A 16,640-nucleotide genomic window follows, 5' to 3' on the forward strand; every position below is an offset into this window, starting at 1 on the left:
CTTTATGTCTGAAGAACTGAGTGATGAACTCCTCCTAAGGCCTGCCTTTATAGAGGATTCAAACTTTTCCAGGTAATTTTATTTACCATCAGCAGCTCTACTTGTCTCTCAGCTAGAAACACCCTTCTACCCCTTACGGCTTCCTTTTGTGTACTGTCTTCCTCTCGTAAGGGGATCTCTTCCAGCTCTAAAGCTAGAATCCAATAACCTAGTATAGGAGCTGCAGATAAAGAATGATTTGGGCCTAGAACTGAATAGGAAACCAAATCAAATCAGACTGCATACTGCTTTCAATGATCCCACTTTGTTTGCTGACACTCAAAAAAATCTTTGAAAAAATTGTTTACTACATTTACATAATTTTCATTTATAAATATATACTTCCCTGCTTTTTTCTTGTTACAAAGAATAAAAATAAAAGAGGAAAAACAGTTTAACAAAAGTAACTAACACATGAACTAAGTCAGGGGATATCAAATATTCTACATCGATAGTTCCCCTTCTTTGCAGGGGAAGGGAAGCAGATTTCTCATCTCTTCTCTGGGACCAAGCATGGTCATTATGATCTTGCAACTCTCAGCTTTTTTTCCCCACCCTAACTCTTTCCATTTACATTTTTGTAGTCATTTTGTATATAATGTTCCTGGTTCTGCTTATTATTTCTGAACCCTGCATGAGTTCAGATACGTCTTCTTATGCTTTTTTAAATTCTTCATGTTCACTGTTTCTTATGGTATAGTAATATTCTGTTGTCTGATTGATTTTTTTTTTTTGGTGAGGCAATTGGGGTTAAATAAGTGACTTACCCAGGGCCACACAACTAGTAAGTGTCAAGTGTCTGAGGCCGGATTTGAACTCAGGTCCTCCTGACTCCAGAGCCGGTGCTCTATCCACTGTACCACCTAGCTGCCCCTGTAATATTCTGTTACATTCATGTACCACAACTTGTTTTGTCATTCCTTAATCAATGGTCATGTACTTTATCTACATTCTTTGTAAAAGCCCATATTTTTTTAGCAGCAATATATTTTATGCCTGCAAATCATACACCCAAAGGGCAATGGAAGCAACCTACAAGAAGCATATTACTAATGACTCAATGAGAACCGATAAAAAAGACAACAGTGAGACTGTGTGTATGTGTGAGAGAGAGAGTGTGTGTGTGTGTCTGTGCGTAATTAGAAAAAGAACTATATATAAAGAGAATGCTACACTGGTACCCTCAAAGATATTCAAAAAAGCAAAGGAAGACCTCCATTGGAATGGGTGAATCTGGATTACACAAGATGACAAGAAGTTGGAGAGAGGACTCACACCAATGAAACATGAATCTTGTTGAGAAAATAAACATTAATGTTCTATTTGTGAGGCAATAAATTACACTGTATAGTAGAAAGGAAGTACTTTCATACTGCATAAGACAACATTAATTATACTATTTTACAGTACTGTGTGATATGGAGTTTAACCTGTCCTGTTTTAAATGATTAACTTACTCTTTCAAGATAGCTGAATGGATGTTAGGAACATACTTGAGACATTTCTTTTTGATCACGGTAAATTTATCTAGAGATCTCATATGCTAAAGAGGCCAGCAATCTGAATCACAAGCCTTTAATAAATGCACTGTCGATATAAAATTTAGGTAACACTAACTAGTATATTTAATAAATTGCCTCATCACAATGAATTCTTGGGAGCCATGCTGTTGGTACACAGGTGAGCAAAGGTCTGAATCTGAACCTAATGACTATGTCTAAGATTGGAGGCATTCATCATCACAGAATGATGGCCACAGTAACTGCTGAAGACCATCTCATAAAGTCATTTTAATGGAAGAAGTACTTTTGCTAATACAATCATTGATCCTTCATATAAGTAATTAACAATCATACTATTGAAGTGGGTTTGTAAATAACCAAGGGCCCAGGTACCTTGAGCAATAGGAAAAAAAAATCTCACCGGAGTGAAAATAACTTGGCAGAAAGTTGATGAAGAAAGGATAAGTTTAGTTTATCTTGTATGTGTCAGAGGGGAGACCTGACCCTTTAGGTCTTCCCGGCTCTGAGGTCAGCTCTCTATCCACTAAGCCATTCTGCCTCTCAAATGAGTAAAGGTAAATAATTACAGGAACAAATAGACAGCAAAACTATAATAGGGACCTCGACATGACCTTGGTAGACCTATGCAAATCTAAGATAAAGACAGATGAGTCAATTACCTGATTAGAATTTTGGATACATTAGAAAAAAAGTATAAACAATAAAGGGCATGTGAAGAAAGGATCTAAATTAAATGGAGACGAAGTAACTCAATCATAAAGAATTGTTAGGTCAAAAATAAATCATAGAAATAATAGATAATTTCATCCAAGAAAATGTCAACTATAAGAATGTGCTGAGATAAAAGTCAAAGTAGTTCTTAGAGGAAAATTATATGTCACTAAACACTTTCATCAACAGAAGAGAAAAAACGGATCAATGAAAAAATATCCAACTAGAAAAAAATCAGGAAAGCAACAAATCAAAAAACTGAAACTGTCTTTTTTTCTTATTTGTATCCCAAGCACTTAGCACAGTGGCTGGTAAATAGTAGGTGCTTAATAAATATTTATTGAATTTCCATTCCTGATTCCCACCATGCTGCTGGAACCTCTCTTCAAAAATTACCTTATACTTACTGTGTTTTGTAAATATTTATATGTGTATGTACTATCTACCCAACAGAATTTTAGGCTCCTTGAGGACAGGGACTTTTAAAGAATAGATTTCCTTGGAACCTAACCTTAATTTGTGAATGACCTTGGGTAAGGCTCTTACTCTTTCTTTGGGTCTCACTTTCCTCATCTATATAAAATAAGGGCTAAAATTTAGATGACCTCTGAGGTCCTTCACAGCTTTAAAGTTCAAAATTGTAAGCCTATTCTGAATTTCCTTGTGGCTAATTAAGTTCCTTATGGTTCATTGTCAGGAAAGCTAACCGTCTTTAAGAAGGCCAACTGAAAAGGTATCAAGAAAACTCTCTCCAAGGTACCAAAAGATAAAAACATTCTATTATCTTAAAATTTTATTGAGTGCCTGATATATGCAGGCTGGGTTCAATCATCTCAGAGGTCAGATTCAGAAGTACAAAGTTCAAGGGGAATACAAATATGTCCAATGACACCTGGACATCTTTAATCCAGGCTTTGTTACTGTTAGTTAGTGGACAAGTCACAACCTCTTTGAGCCTTAGTTCCTGAAGCTGTAAAACAAGAGGATAGGACTAGATAATCTTTAAGGCCTTTCTGAGATCTAATTCTTTAATCTTATTATCCAGGCTGGACAGGCATAGGATTTTATAGAAGATAGACGTGGAACTTCCCAACTATGATGGGAGAATTGCATTCTAAATTCTGCAGTAACCCCTCCCCGCAATGAAAGACCCCTCTCTTCTTCTACTACACTAAGATAGTCCAATTATCTTAAGATTGACAGAAACTTTGTGAGCTAAGACAGTCTGAAGGCTCCGGGACCTTCGAGAGGAACAATCTGATGTGGCAGTTACAAATGCAGGTTACTGGCAAGAAAAGTTTCTACACTAAAAAGGACAGATATTGGAAAGAAGAGGACTGATCCAATTCTAATCATGTAACCATTCAACAAGTACTAGGAGTATTCTGATAATGTAGTACCAAGGTGAAATGAAAACTATCCAATTTTTTAGTCTTGAAAAACAGCCTTGTGTTCTGATGAGGCTTAAATATTAACCTTCCAACTGATTGTACCAGTCGATAAATGGTATTGAATTGTGTTCTATAGTTCTGTTAATGTAATTCTTTGAACTTTGCCACTGTGCTTCAACAGCCATCTTCTCTTCCAACTCTGATTTAAAGGTATACAGGCAGAGTCAGGACCCCTTATTAAGACTGGCCTTGCAAACCTTTACAGTGTCCCTTTGCCACAAATTATTTTAGAGTTAAAAGTATACTGGCCTTGGAGTCAGGAGATGTTGGTTTGAATGCTGGATACGCTTGCTAAGCATAACCTTGGGTATATCACTGAACTTTATTAAATTTTACTTTCCCCACCTGTAAATTGGGGATAGTAATGTTTTTTGTTTGTTTGTTTGTTTGTTTGCAGGGCAATGGGGGTTAAGTGACTTGCCCAGGGTCACACAGCTAGTAAGTGTCAAATGTCTGAAGCCGGATTTGAACTCAGGTACTCCTGAATCCAGGGCCAGTGCTTTATCCACCGTGCCACCTAGCTGCCCGATAGTAATGTTTTAAGAGCTGAACACCTACTATGATATCTTTGCAGCATTTGACATTGTTGAACAGGTTGAATACTGCTGAAGGTGACTTTGCTCTCTTAGTTCTTTTCCTACCTGTTTGACCACTCTTCTCAAATTATGCTGGAGCCTCCTATCGTGGACCTTAAATACTTGTACTGCCAAGACACTGTCTTGGATTCTTCTCTCTCTACTCTACAATTTCACACTTGGAGACTCCATCAGCTTCTATGCATTCTAGTGTCATCCCTTTGAATATGATTCACTGGTCTATATACTGAGGCCATACATTCCTGTCTTCACACCTCTGGCCTTGATCTCTTTAGAACCTCCAGCTTCTCTGGAGGTTCAGCTCAGCTGCCAGCTTGTACATGAAGCCTTGCCTGATCCTCCATCTAACAATATCTTCCTTATCCTAAATTACCTTGTATCTCTTTGGATATACACGTATATGTATGTACAAGTTGTTCTCCCCTGAGTAGAATGTAGTTAATTGAGGGCAGAGACTATTTCACTTCTGTCTTTGTATATAATGCTTTTTGATTGGAAGTTGTTATGAGAAAAGTGCTTGCCCCACACCTTAAGATGAAATACAAGTTTGAGATAATGACAATGATGGCGATATAACTGAAGGTTTTAATCGATGAGTCTTTTGTTTTGTTTTGTGGGGCAATGAGGGTTAAGTGACTTGCCCAGGGTCACACAGCTAGTGTCAAGTATCTGAGGCTGGATTTGAACTCAGGTCCTCCTGAATCCAAGGCCAGTGCTTTATCCACTGCACCACCTAGCTGCCCCTTAATTGATGAGTCTTTTAAGATTGCAATCAAATGTCACACTCATACTTATTAAATGTGTAGTCAAATTTTTGAGGTTAAGTACACCCTATTATACCCATAAGCTTCCCTTTTCTATGATTCCATATTGCACTTCTCTTTCCAAAATCCCTAATGTGGTACATTTCTGGCAAATGAAATAAATGATGTTACATGAAATAAAGGAAAACACAGAAAAGTTCAGTAAATCTCAAACCACAGGACCAAGTAAGTCTTTTTTTGTTTGTTTGTTTGTTTTTTTAGTGAGGCAATTGGGGTTAAGTGACTTGCCCAGGGTCACACAGCTAGTAAGTGTTAAGTGTCTGAGGCCGGATTTGAACTCAGGTACTCCTGACTTCAAGGCCTGTGCTCTATCCACTGCGCCACCTAGCTGCCCCCCAAGTAAGTCTTTTTACCAATCTACATGCATTTCTTTTTCTTTTGATGAGGCAATTGGGGTTAAGTGACTTGCCCAGGGTCACACAGCTAGTAAGTGTTAAGTGTCTGAGGCTGGATTTGAATTCAGGTCCTCCTGAATCCAGGGCCGGTGCTCTATCCACTGTGCCACCTAGTTGCCCCCTACATGCATTTCTAACATTTAAAAATGCTGCACTAACTGATGAAATTTTCTTCATCTCTCTCAGCTAAAGTATGGCTTCGCTCTTAAAATTGTTCAGTTTTCTTCTACAATTTCCCCCAGATTAACCTGCTCTCAGGATTCAAATCTCCAAATATAATGAGTTAGGTACTTATTTATGTATTTTGGTTATGTATTTTCTTTAGATTCCCCCCACTCCCACCCCTATCTGTTCTATCTCCTCCTAAAAGTTCCTTAAGGGTAAGTGCTGTCTACTTAATTTGCATTTCCTCAGAGCACCTAATACATGGCAATTTAGGCTTGTTCTTTATGAAAGTTAGTTTTGTATATGAAAGTCTTATTTCAGGATTACAGTTCCAGCTTTTACCTTTCCTATTAAGAAGTAAACGAGGGACTCTTTGGGAACAATCTGTTTCAATTCTTCAAGTTCCTGTAAAGCAGACTGAAAGAGAGAAAACACAATTAAGTTGCTGAACAAAAGATAAACTGCTACAAGTTCTGAACAAGAAAATTCCTGTTTTATAGATTTCTAAAACCATCTTAAACTCTCTCCAGGTGTACTTCAGTACTCTTTAGTTCTAGTTGGCAGCTATGAGAACAAAATGCACACACCAATGAAGCCAACAAAGAAAAGGAAGGTATTCAACTGAAGAACATTATTAACAAAAGAGGAAAAACTCTTTGGTTCATCATTTTAGGTTAAGATCCTACTGAAACTACTAACAGTCATGTTCTAATCTAAAATTCTATGAATATTCCTCCTTTGTAACAAAGTCAAGTACTTTGAATATTTCCCTACCCCAAACTTAAATTAGCCAGGTATTCCATCTTTTTTTGTTTTGCTTTGTTTTGTTTTGTTTTGTTTTGTTTTGTTTTGTTTTGTTTGTTTGTTTTGTGAGGCAATTGGGGTTAAGTGAATTGCCCAGGGTCACACAGCTAGTAAGTGTCAAGTGTCTGAGGCCAGATTTGAACTCAGGTCCTCCTGACTCCAGAGCCAGTGCTTTATCCACTGCACCACGTAGCTGCCTCTGGTATTCCATCTTTAAAAGAAAAAGGAAAGCAATAATTTCCCTGTAGGTTTTCTTTTAAAAATCCCATTCCTAAAATATCTTGGAGGCTGTTTTGAATATATTACCATTCTTTCCGATATATAAATATACATTAATATTAAACTACTTGGAAAGGAAAAACAAGAAAACAAAACAAAACAAATCTTATATATAAAGAGTTTTAGAGTGAAGGAGTGAACAAAAAATTGAAAGATGAAACTGTGTTTGTATTTATAGATGAGAAAATACCAGTGAAAGGCAATGCCAAGGACAGTGAAGGTGTCAAGTGGGTAGTAAAGAGGTCAGTGAATGGGCAAGCTTGGCTCTGGAAGGAAGCAGTTTAAGTCTGGTAAAGTACTTTATAAAAACCATGCACTCAAATACCTGTTGAAGGAAGGAAGGAAGGAAGGAAGGAATACAAGGAAAAAGTGATATTATTTTTTAATATGCATTCTGAATAAAATTTTAGTTTTTTCCCACTTTTTTTAAAGCTTAGAAAATAACGTATCCCCTCTGAGAGAGGAAGGGGATACGTTATTTTCTGTACACTCCTTTTTCTGTAGTGTTCTTAGAGACAAGGATGGGGACTGGTCTAGGATTTCATTGGAGTAGGGAACTCCAGGGTGAGGTAACTCCCTCTGCCCAAGTAGGCTGATACCAACTCTGGAACTTACATTCAGACTTGCCCAGGGTGACACAGTAAGTGTCAGAGACCAAAGAACCTCCAAGGCTAACTCTATGCACTATATCAAGTGAGACAGACACTTGATAAGCATCTGCTGAAATGAACGAACAGTTTATTGTTTTAAGTTACTTTTTTTTTAATGCTACAAGAAGAATAGCAGGTCATTGTCTTTCTAATCCTTTCCCTCTTTTTAATTACTAGTTGGTCTTGAGGGAATGACACCAAAAGGAAATGTGAGCTCCACACGCCTGTGCAAAAAGGATGGAAGACATTGATTTACAGAGTTGTTCAGGAAAGGCTGTCTTTCTTCCTTTCTACTGCAAAGAGGAAGCAGAATATTGTGGAATATGACATTTTGGAGTTATAGAGGATGAAAATTAAAAGGAGGATGTGCTAAATAAAAGTCTCTTGATAATAATATAGTCACTGGATAAAGGATTCATTGGATAAAGGACTACTGAAATTATCATAAGGCATTTGATCCCTCCATAGTTTAAAGGAATCTTCAACAAGAGACCTCAATCAATCCAAACACAACACTTCAGATATAATGAGGATTTTCATTCTTCTGCGTTAGATTTAAAGATTTGTTCAAACTCTAGAAGCACACATGGCATGGAAGAATATCCAATAGCAAGCCCAAGCCATCCAATGTAGTTATTAAATTACAGGAATGCCACAGCTTCTTTTACATAAATCTCCTGTGACATAGTCTCAGATTTTGTTCTTGTCAGTATACGAATTTGAAATAAAAGCATACTTTTTGAGAAATAGAGGTGTTTGATTAGAATGAATTTTTACAGATTTCAAGTTCTGCAACTAATGTTTTGGAACTGAATGACTTGAAATAAGTCATTTGCTCTCAAATATATCCACCTACAAAATAAGGATACCATCACTTCAATGATCTGTGGATAAAGGAGAACTACTATTATTGGTTAAATGTCCTAGGTTTAGGGAAATATTCTATTTTTCAATATACACAACTATCAGGCTGTGCTATTAGATATTACAATATATATTAAGGATATTTTACTTAAGCACTTGAGGTTTGGAGGCATTATTTATCAACACCATGAATCATCACAATAATTATAAATGAGGAAACTGAGGTTCAGAGAAGATATCTGACTTGACCATAATCATAGAGCTTATTGGGGGGGGTGGGTGCGCTAGGAATTTCTTGATTCCAAATCCAGGTCTTTTTTCCATTATATTGTATTGTTTCTAGAAAACAACATTTAAGTTCTTGTGAAATTCTGGTTCTACTGTTCTAAGAAAGTTTCACCTCCTTTAGCTTTCAATTTAAGAGTATTACCAGTAGGTTTGGCTTATAACGGAAAATGTTTTAAGAACCATCTTGCAAAAACATCAAAAAACAAAATGAAAACTCATGCAATTCCTCCCCCTAGTGGATAGCAAAAGGACAGAATTACTGAGTGGAAAAGTAGAGTCCCTCATGAGAGAGCTTACAATTTGAGTGAAATGAAGTGGCTAAACTTTGGTTAGGATATTATAGGGACCAACAACTTTTATCTGAAAGATCAGGTTGAAGTATACTAATCCTGGGTCCTCCAACTCTGGTTCACTTGACAGTTTCTGATCATGGGGCTAATCTGTTTTCTTAGCCTCAGGTTGATACTGGAGCATACTGCCAGGCAAAATAAATCTTCATGACATACAGCTAAATCCCAAGTGATGCAGGCAAGCTAGAGGTTATTGCCTCTAAATGGCCACATGGCCACTGTCTGTACACAATACATGATCAAAAGTTTCTTAAAGGGCTGATTTAATCCATACCTGGTGTAACATCTCTTATGAGGTTTCTCATGCACAACAAATTAAATCAAATCCTTCTACTGGAATAATTGCAAAAAGAAAGAAGACATTTTCTTGAGGAAACAGAAATCCTTACTGAAGCATAAACTGAATAATGGTAACAGAAATAAGATGATGAGACCAAAAAATACGGTAGATTACAGTGTCAAAAAAATCTCAAAGAGGAAAGTACAAGAGAAAAAAAATTGAAGTAGAAAAGTAATACTGAGGTTTCTGAGAAAGGATCATAATTAAGCAGAGTGGCAAGTCTCCACTATTGTTCAAAGATAGTATCAAAAGAGGACTAGAAGGAGAGGAGAAGCATAATAGCTAAACAAGTTAGAACAAAAATAAGAAACTGGTCTATCTATATTTAATTCCTAGCTCTGAGATTTAGCCTCCTTTAATTAAAGTCTTCATTCAGGCCTTGTCATAGCAAAGAAGCAACCTAGCATTCTAAAAGGCTATGCTAGCTGAGCACAAACTCCAACAGTTCCTACTAAGCTTGATCGCAGTTTCAGTTACAAACTGACCAGCTTCTAAATGTAAGTAGGGCTTATCACCAGAATTAGCCAACAAAAGGTGATTGTTGGGTAGCTAAGTGGTGCAGTGGATAAAGCACCAGCCCTGGATTCAGGAGTACCTGAGTTCAAATCCAGCCTCAGACACTTAACACTTACTGGCTGTGTGACCCTGGGCAAGTCACTTGACCCCCATTGCCCCGCAAAAAAAAAAAAAAAAAAAGGTGATTGTTTTTGATCAGAGAAACTCATGAAGTACTCCACTAAGGAGTAGAGGAATTGTTATCTACATCAGTGAAAGGTATGCTAAGAGATGAAATCGTGGGTTCTTGAGGTATGATATTCAAATGTCTTTATGTAGGAAATTCTTTTCAGTAATGTTTAATGTTGTGGGACAAGATTAAAAAAAGAATGGGACAAATAAGAACAAGAAAGAAACAAACTTCTAGGAAGAGAGATTCAATTAAAATGGAGGTCTCTGGCTCCTTCTCTTCCTATGCACTGACTGTTTTCAGTAAGAAACTAATCTGAATTCCTTTGATTAAGCTATCTCAACTTCTGACTGCTAATGACAGACTTAATCAAGAAAAAGATAATTGTGTTATTTTATGTCTCTTCTCAATTTTTTCTCCCCTTCTTCCCTCCCTCTTCAGCTATGTTTCTCCCCTCATTATAAGTTCTTCCATCAAAGTTTTACCCTAGACTTTACCGCCTCTTCCCAATAGAAAAGGAATACCCCATTGTTACTGATGCATTTATTTGAATGTTTACATGCCCAGTTCACATCTACCTCACTTGATTTAAGAAGGTTAGTATGTGTTTTGTTTTTTCATTTTTGCAGGGCAATGGGGGTTAAGTGACTTGCCCAGGGTCACACAGCTAGTGTCTAGTCAAGTGTCTAGTGTCTGAGGCTGGATTTGAACTCAGGTCCTCCTGAATCCAAAGTCAGTGCTTTATCCACTGTGCCACCTAGCTGCCCTGAAGGTTAGTATCCTAAGAGCAAAATAATCTGATCTATCAATTTATAAACATCTGTCAGTGGTCCAAAAAGTGAAACATTAAAAATGAAAAAAAAAAATTATAAAAATATCATTTATGTAGCAAAATGTCCAATGTTAAATACTGGGAAAAAAACGTGATTCTACAGATCAGAAAGAAGTCAAAGTCTAACTCTGAGAGCATAAAAAAACAACTAGACTCAAATTATAGAAAGTCTAGGATAGAAAACAATATTATCCAAAGGAGGACCCCATACACCAACTAACCAATCAATCAACTTACATTTATACTAACTTTTATACAACTTTTTATACTGTTGCCTAACTTACCTTATATTTTTCATTTGCAAATAAAACCGAGGCTCTGTGGAATTTGCATAGAGGGTTCTTGGGATCAATAATGATGGCTTTGTTTAAGGTATCCAAAGCCTTTTCAGATTTTTTTAGTGCATGCTGAACCTACAAGAAATATTAAGATAATATAATTTCATGTTTTCTTTTGAATTTCCAAAAGGAGCCACAGTATAATGTAGCGCCAAACCAAGACTACTCAACTGGCCACTCACAGAATTTCTAAGTATTCAAATCATACTACCATCAAAGACCATGTTTGTGCCTGCTGGGTATCTATTATCTTAGTCTATGCAAAAAAATGATACTCTTGTTTTCCCATCACAATTCAAACCCCCAAATTTCAGGGAGAGATGAGTGAATAATACTAATGAGTACTTTTCTCTTCTAAAATAATGACTATGAAATTATGTATATATAAAACATTACTTGGTATGCAACAATTTTTCCAAAATAAAAATAAGCACATTTTTGCTCTAAAATGTCTAGAGTTGCCTTTACCATATTCCCTAGAGTCCCTACCAGCAAATATGGGTTCTGGTCCAAAATGAGCCATGGACAAATGTTTTGGGGAAATGCCAAGGAAGATAAATGTTTTATTTCGGTGACCATGAGTATTTAAATAGCATTATCATCAAGATGATTAAAAAAAAAAAATCAATAGGGGCGGCTAGGTGGCGCAGTGGATAAAGCACCGGCCCTGGATTCAGGAGTTCCTGAGTTCAAATCCGGCCTCAGACACTTGACACTTACTAGCCGTGTGACCTTGGGCAAGTCACTTAAGCCCCATTGCCCCGCAAAAAAAAAAAAAAAAAAAAAAAAAACCACACACACACACACAAAAAAAAAATCAATAATGGCTCACATTTATATAGGATTTTTTTATTTACAAAAACATTTTCTTCACAATTCTGTGAATGTAATGGAATTTATTAATTTGATCATTGACAATGCTATGCTAAGGTTTAGTAAAAATACAGCAATTCAAACAGTTAAAGAAGAGAATCCAGCTTTCCAGACCAGAGTCCAGAATCCAGTTTTTCCACACCAGAATCCAGACCAGAGTCCAGAATCCAGTTTCCTCCTGATGACATCTTACCACTTCAAGAAGACAAGAGAACTCCGAGACTTTATATGTTTTGTTAGTTTTTACCATCTCCTTTCTGTTATAATATACACTATCTGTAACATGTACTCTCTGCAGAGGCTCTCCCTTTGCAAGACAAATGTCAAAGCGTCGGTTCCGCCCCTCTGGACAAAACTTTCCTCTCTTCCTTTTCTATATTGTTGTTCACATATTATTAGTTAGCAATAGTTATTATATTCTTTTTACTGTTCCGTCAAGGAAATATTTTGTTTCTTGAGGAACAAAAGGGGGGAATGTGGTAAAAAGTTTTAACAGTCGGTTAGATAATGGAGAGACGCCAGGTTTTTTTAGGACCACCCTTTTGGGGAAGAGACCAACAGCATGAGCTACGCACACCAGTCCGCCTGAGACGCATATCAGATTGCCTGCTGAGCACTCGACTTCCGGGGTGCGAGCTTAAAAGGCAAGGAGAAAACGGAAGTGGGGCTTTTTTCCTGCTCCGCTGGTCTCCTGGCTGCGTTGCACAGACAGACGCTGACTGGAGTTTGACTCAGCCCAGCTCTGGGTTAACAACACGCGCTTGACTCGGTCTCTCTCCCCAAAGGTGGCCTTGGGTTTTGGTGAGTTTTATACGGAATATAGACTAAGCCTAGACTTAAGACGATTTGTATTGTTTTTCTACTTTCCTATCCTTCTAATCAACATCACCTTGTGACTACCATACAATAAAAGCTCTAACTAGAAAACCAGAAGCTTCTTCCATTTACTAGTCTGGGAGATAAATTAAGGGAAAGGTTAAGTAGGGGAGATTTATGATCTAATATCCAATTTTAATCTCACATGAGGTAGAAGTATTATTGGCCACATCTGAAGATTAAAAAAAATAAACAGACTAGGTGACTTGGCCATGGTGGTACAGGTAATACTATAACAGAGCTGGGACTTGAACTTAGGTTTCCTGATTCCAAATCCAAGCTCTTTCCATTACATAATATTGCCTATGAAATGTGAGTATCACCCTTGGAACTTGCACAGAGCAGCCATTAACTATTTGTTTAGCTGAATTTGTTTATTTGTTGGTGGTTTTTTTTTTGTGGGGCAACAGGGGTTAAGTGACTTGCCCAGGGTCACACTGCTAATAAGTGTTAAGTGTCTGAGGTTGGATTTGAACTCAGGTCCTCCTGAATCCAGGGCCGGTGCTCTATCCACTGCACCACCTAGCTGCACCAGTTGAATTTGTTTAAATGAATTTCCTTTTTTGGGGGGGGAGGAAGAGAGGAAAGAAACTGCATTTTTTTTGGGGGGGGGGGCAGGGCAATGAGGGCCAAGTGACTTGCCCAGGGTCACACAGCTAGCCAAGTGTCAAGTGTCTGAGGCTGGACCTGAACTCAGGTCCTCCTGAATCCAAGGCCAGTGCTTCATCCACTGCGCCACCTAGCTTCCCCAAGAAACTGCATTTTAAAAACTCAGATAATATATACCAAGAAAACCCATCATGCCTATTAGGATAAACCTGATGACTCAGGGTTTTTTTGGCTTGTTTGTGTTTTTTTGGGGGGGCGGGGTGGGGCAATAAGAGTTAAGTGACTTGCCCAGGGTCACACAGCTAGTGTCAAGTGTCTGGGGCCGAATTTGAACTCAGGTCCTCCTGAATCCAGGGCTGGTGCTTTATCCACTGCGCCACCTAGCTGCTCCTGATGACTCAGTTTTCAAAACACCTTCAGCTGCCTCTTTCTCTGACTGGAGGGCTAAAAGGTGGAGCATTAAATTCCTCCCAAAGCCTTCCTTTAGAGAGGGCTCAGATATAAACTTTCCAGATAACTCTCCATTTTCCACCAGCAGCTTGGTTTGTTTTGACTTTATGGAACACTGTGGGTGCCCCCCCCCCCCCGCCCGCCTTTTGCATTGTCTTGCAGCAGGGACTGTCTTTTCTTAATTGTATCCTCAGTGACTGGCACATGTTTACTGAAAAAAGAAAGTTACTTACAACTCCAATATGACAAAGTAGAACTGAACTTTGAGGGTTGATATCAAGTGCTTTCTGGAAATGCATTTCTGCAAGACTGAATTTTTCTTGTTTGTAATAAATCATTCCCAATCCATACCTGCAAAGCAAAAAGGAAGTGTTATTTCAGTTCAACTGCCAGGAAAATTTTTGGATGCTAATCTTGCTGAAGAAGTAACCAAAAAATTAATATCCTTAGACTTCAATAAAAAGAAATTAGTAACAAAATACTGGTGATCTCATAGTGAGGTGAGAAGCAAATTAGTAAGGTGGGTAGCTAACTACTTTTAGAAACCTTATTAATAGAATCCATGAAGCTAGGTACTTGCTTCAAAATTTTATGAAAAATAAAAAATGTAGAACTTTAGAAAATACTTTAATAAGGAAGCAGTACAGTAGCTTACACATTTCATGTGTTGGAAATCTACTCACATGAGGTAGAAGTATTATTGGCCACATCTGAAGATGTTTTTGCCTTCCAGTGTAATGTAGTTAAATGATTATATCAGGTAAACAGTATTTGTATTTAAAAGCAACACAAAACCAACTAAGATCGGCTACATTATGTATTTAAGTGCCAGACAGAAAAATAAAATTTAATTAGTGCAACTATAAAAATCAACAGGAAAAAATGGATTTAAAGCTGAATATATTACAGGGCATTTTCAATATTTTCAAATTGTAATCTCTTAATAACAAAATTTTACTTAATTGGATTACATCAATACCTCCCCATATCACTTAATCCTTTAACTCAATCAGACAAAACAGTAAGTAGTTGGCTGACAAATACAGTGCTGAAGGAAGGAGAGAAAAACAAAAACCTCTTCTTTCTTACTTCTGTAAAAATAAGACCGGAAGAGGGCAGCTAGGTGGCACAGTGGATACAGTACCGGCCCTGGACTCAGGAGGACCTGAGTTCAAATCCACCCTCAAATACTTGGCACTTACTGGCTGTGTGACCCTGGGCAAGTCACTTAACCCTCACTGCCCCATTAAAAAAAAAAAAAGACTTTAAAAATTGCTTCCTCAAGGAATATCAAAGAAAGGAAAAACACGGATACTCTAGAAGTATCCATGTAAAAATTAAAAGTCATTTGGCTGGAACCACATCAGGAATGGTTTTCAATATAGCTGAGCTGCCATTCAGCTGGTGAATTACCTAGGCTATTTGCTCCTTTTTCCTTTTTACCTTCCACTTATCGGTCATCTTAATGCTTTGATAAAAAATACTAACACATTGTTATTAATTATTAGTAGTCCTCATTAGGGCACTTTGTATGGGAACAGGTTAAAATGAAAATTTTAACTAAACTTAACTAAGGGTTGGTTTTATGTATGTTTCACATAAAAAAAAAATTAGCTAAACATTTAACCACCACAAAGTGTTGTTACGTGTAATATATTTGCTAGGTAGTAACCAGTTTACTAGATTACAGCAGCTTCCAGAGATAATACAACAGAAAACTTTCTAAAATATCAACATTGTCATTAAGATGTTTTAGTATTTACTTACCATGCATTGTAATGTCTAGGATTGACTCTGATTGCATTTCTAAAACAAGCTAATGCTTTATCTAGTTCTTCAGTTAACACAAATTCATGCCCCAGCAATGTATAGGCATAAGCATAATTTGGATCAACTTGGATAGCTCTCTGGAAGAATTTAATTGCAATATCATGCTCCCTTTGTAAGCTGAAACAGTTTCCTGCAGCACACCAGGCCTAAAAAACATAATAAAATATATCTAAGACATTTGTTTATATAACAATAATACCTAAACTCAAAAAAATCCTAAACTTTTTTTACACCTTAGAGCTAATTCAATTAGTCAGTCTAAATGGTATTCTTTATCCTAGTGCATCAATATATGAGTGTACTGTCACTATACTTTGCAGATACTTCTGAAATATAAAAAGGAAAGAAGAAAAGAAAGAACTGTTTACAAAGGTTTAATAAGTGTTCACGAGTGAATGAGTGAATTGCATTTCAACCAAACATGTTCTGTTTGACAAAACACCTCATTAACAGCAGGAATATTCCAGTCAACTCTCTTGATTAATAATAATGATTACCAAGCCTTGTGATTTACTGAGTGTCATCTCAACAATTTACATTCAATATAATAGCACCCACTATGTAAAAGACACTGTGCTAGTCACCATTTATTTAGTACATTTGGTCCTGGCATGGGTGCATGGAAATAACTAGGATTAAGAGCTGGAAGGAAGCTTAGGCAACTACCCCTTCCAATTTACAAAGAGCAGACTGAGGCCCAAGGAGATTAAATAATGTGCCCACAGTCATGCTCATAGATTTAGCAGAGCTAGGATTTGAGTTTGTATGTGGCTGGGACCAACAGGAAATGGTTACTGCCACCCTACTGTCCCCTGGTCTCTATAGGGATCATCAAGATTTAAGTCTACATATAAAAGTGTTAACATCA

At 37.2% G+C, this 16,640-nt stretch overlaps 1 protein-coding gene across 8 annotated transcripts in view; it reads right to left on the minus strand.

Annotated features, from left to right (window-relative positions):
• CDC27 (cell division cycle 27) overlaps window positions 1-16,640 on the minus strand; it is a 108,696-nt gene that overhangs the window by 10,581 nt on the left and 81,475 nt on the right. For all 8 annotated transcript variants that reach the window (XR_006356354.1, XR_006356353.1, XM_044002671.1 and 5 more), the window contains 4 exons: window positions 15,710-15,918; window positions 14,176-14,293; window positions 11,081-11,209; window positions 6,047-6,121 (listed from right to left, as the gene is read on the minus strand). Coding sequence is in view for 6 of the 8 variants with exons in the window: in XM_044002671.1 (XP_043858606.1) it covers window positions 6,047-6,121; window positions 11,081-11,209; window positions 14,176-14,293; window positions 15,710-15,918 (531 nt within the window). In the remaining 2 variants the exon portion in view is untranslated. The remainder of the gene's footprint in view (window positions 1-6,046; window positions 6,122-11,080; window positions 11,210-14,175; window positions 14,294-15,709; window positions 15,919-16,640) is intronic.

Source organism: Dromiciops gliroides, chromosome 4, assembly GCF_019393635.1.
Source record: "Dromiciops gliroides isolate mDroGli1 chromosome 4, mDroGli1.pri, whole genome shotgun sequence".
NCBI lineage: Eukaryota > Metazoa > Chordata > Mammalia > Microbiotheria > Microbiotheriidae > Dromiciops > Dromiciops gliroides.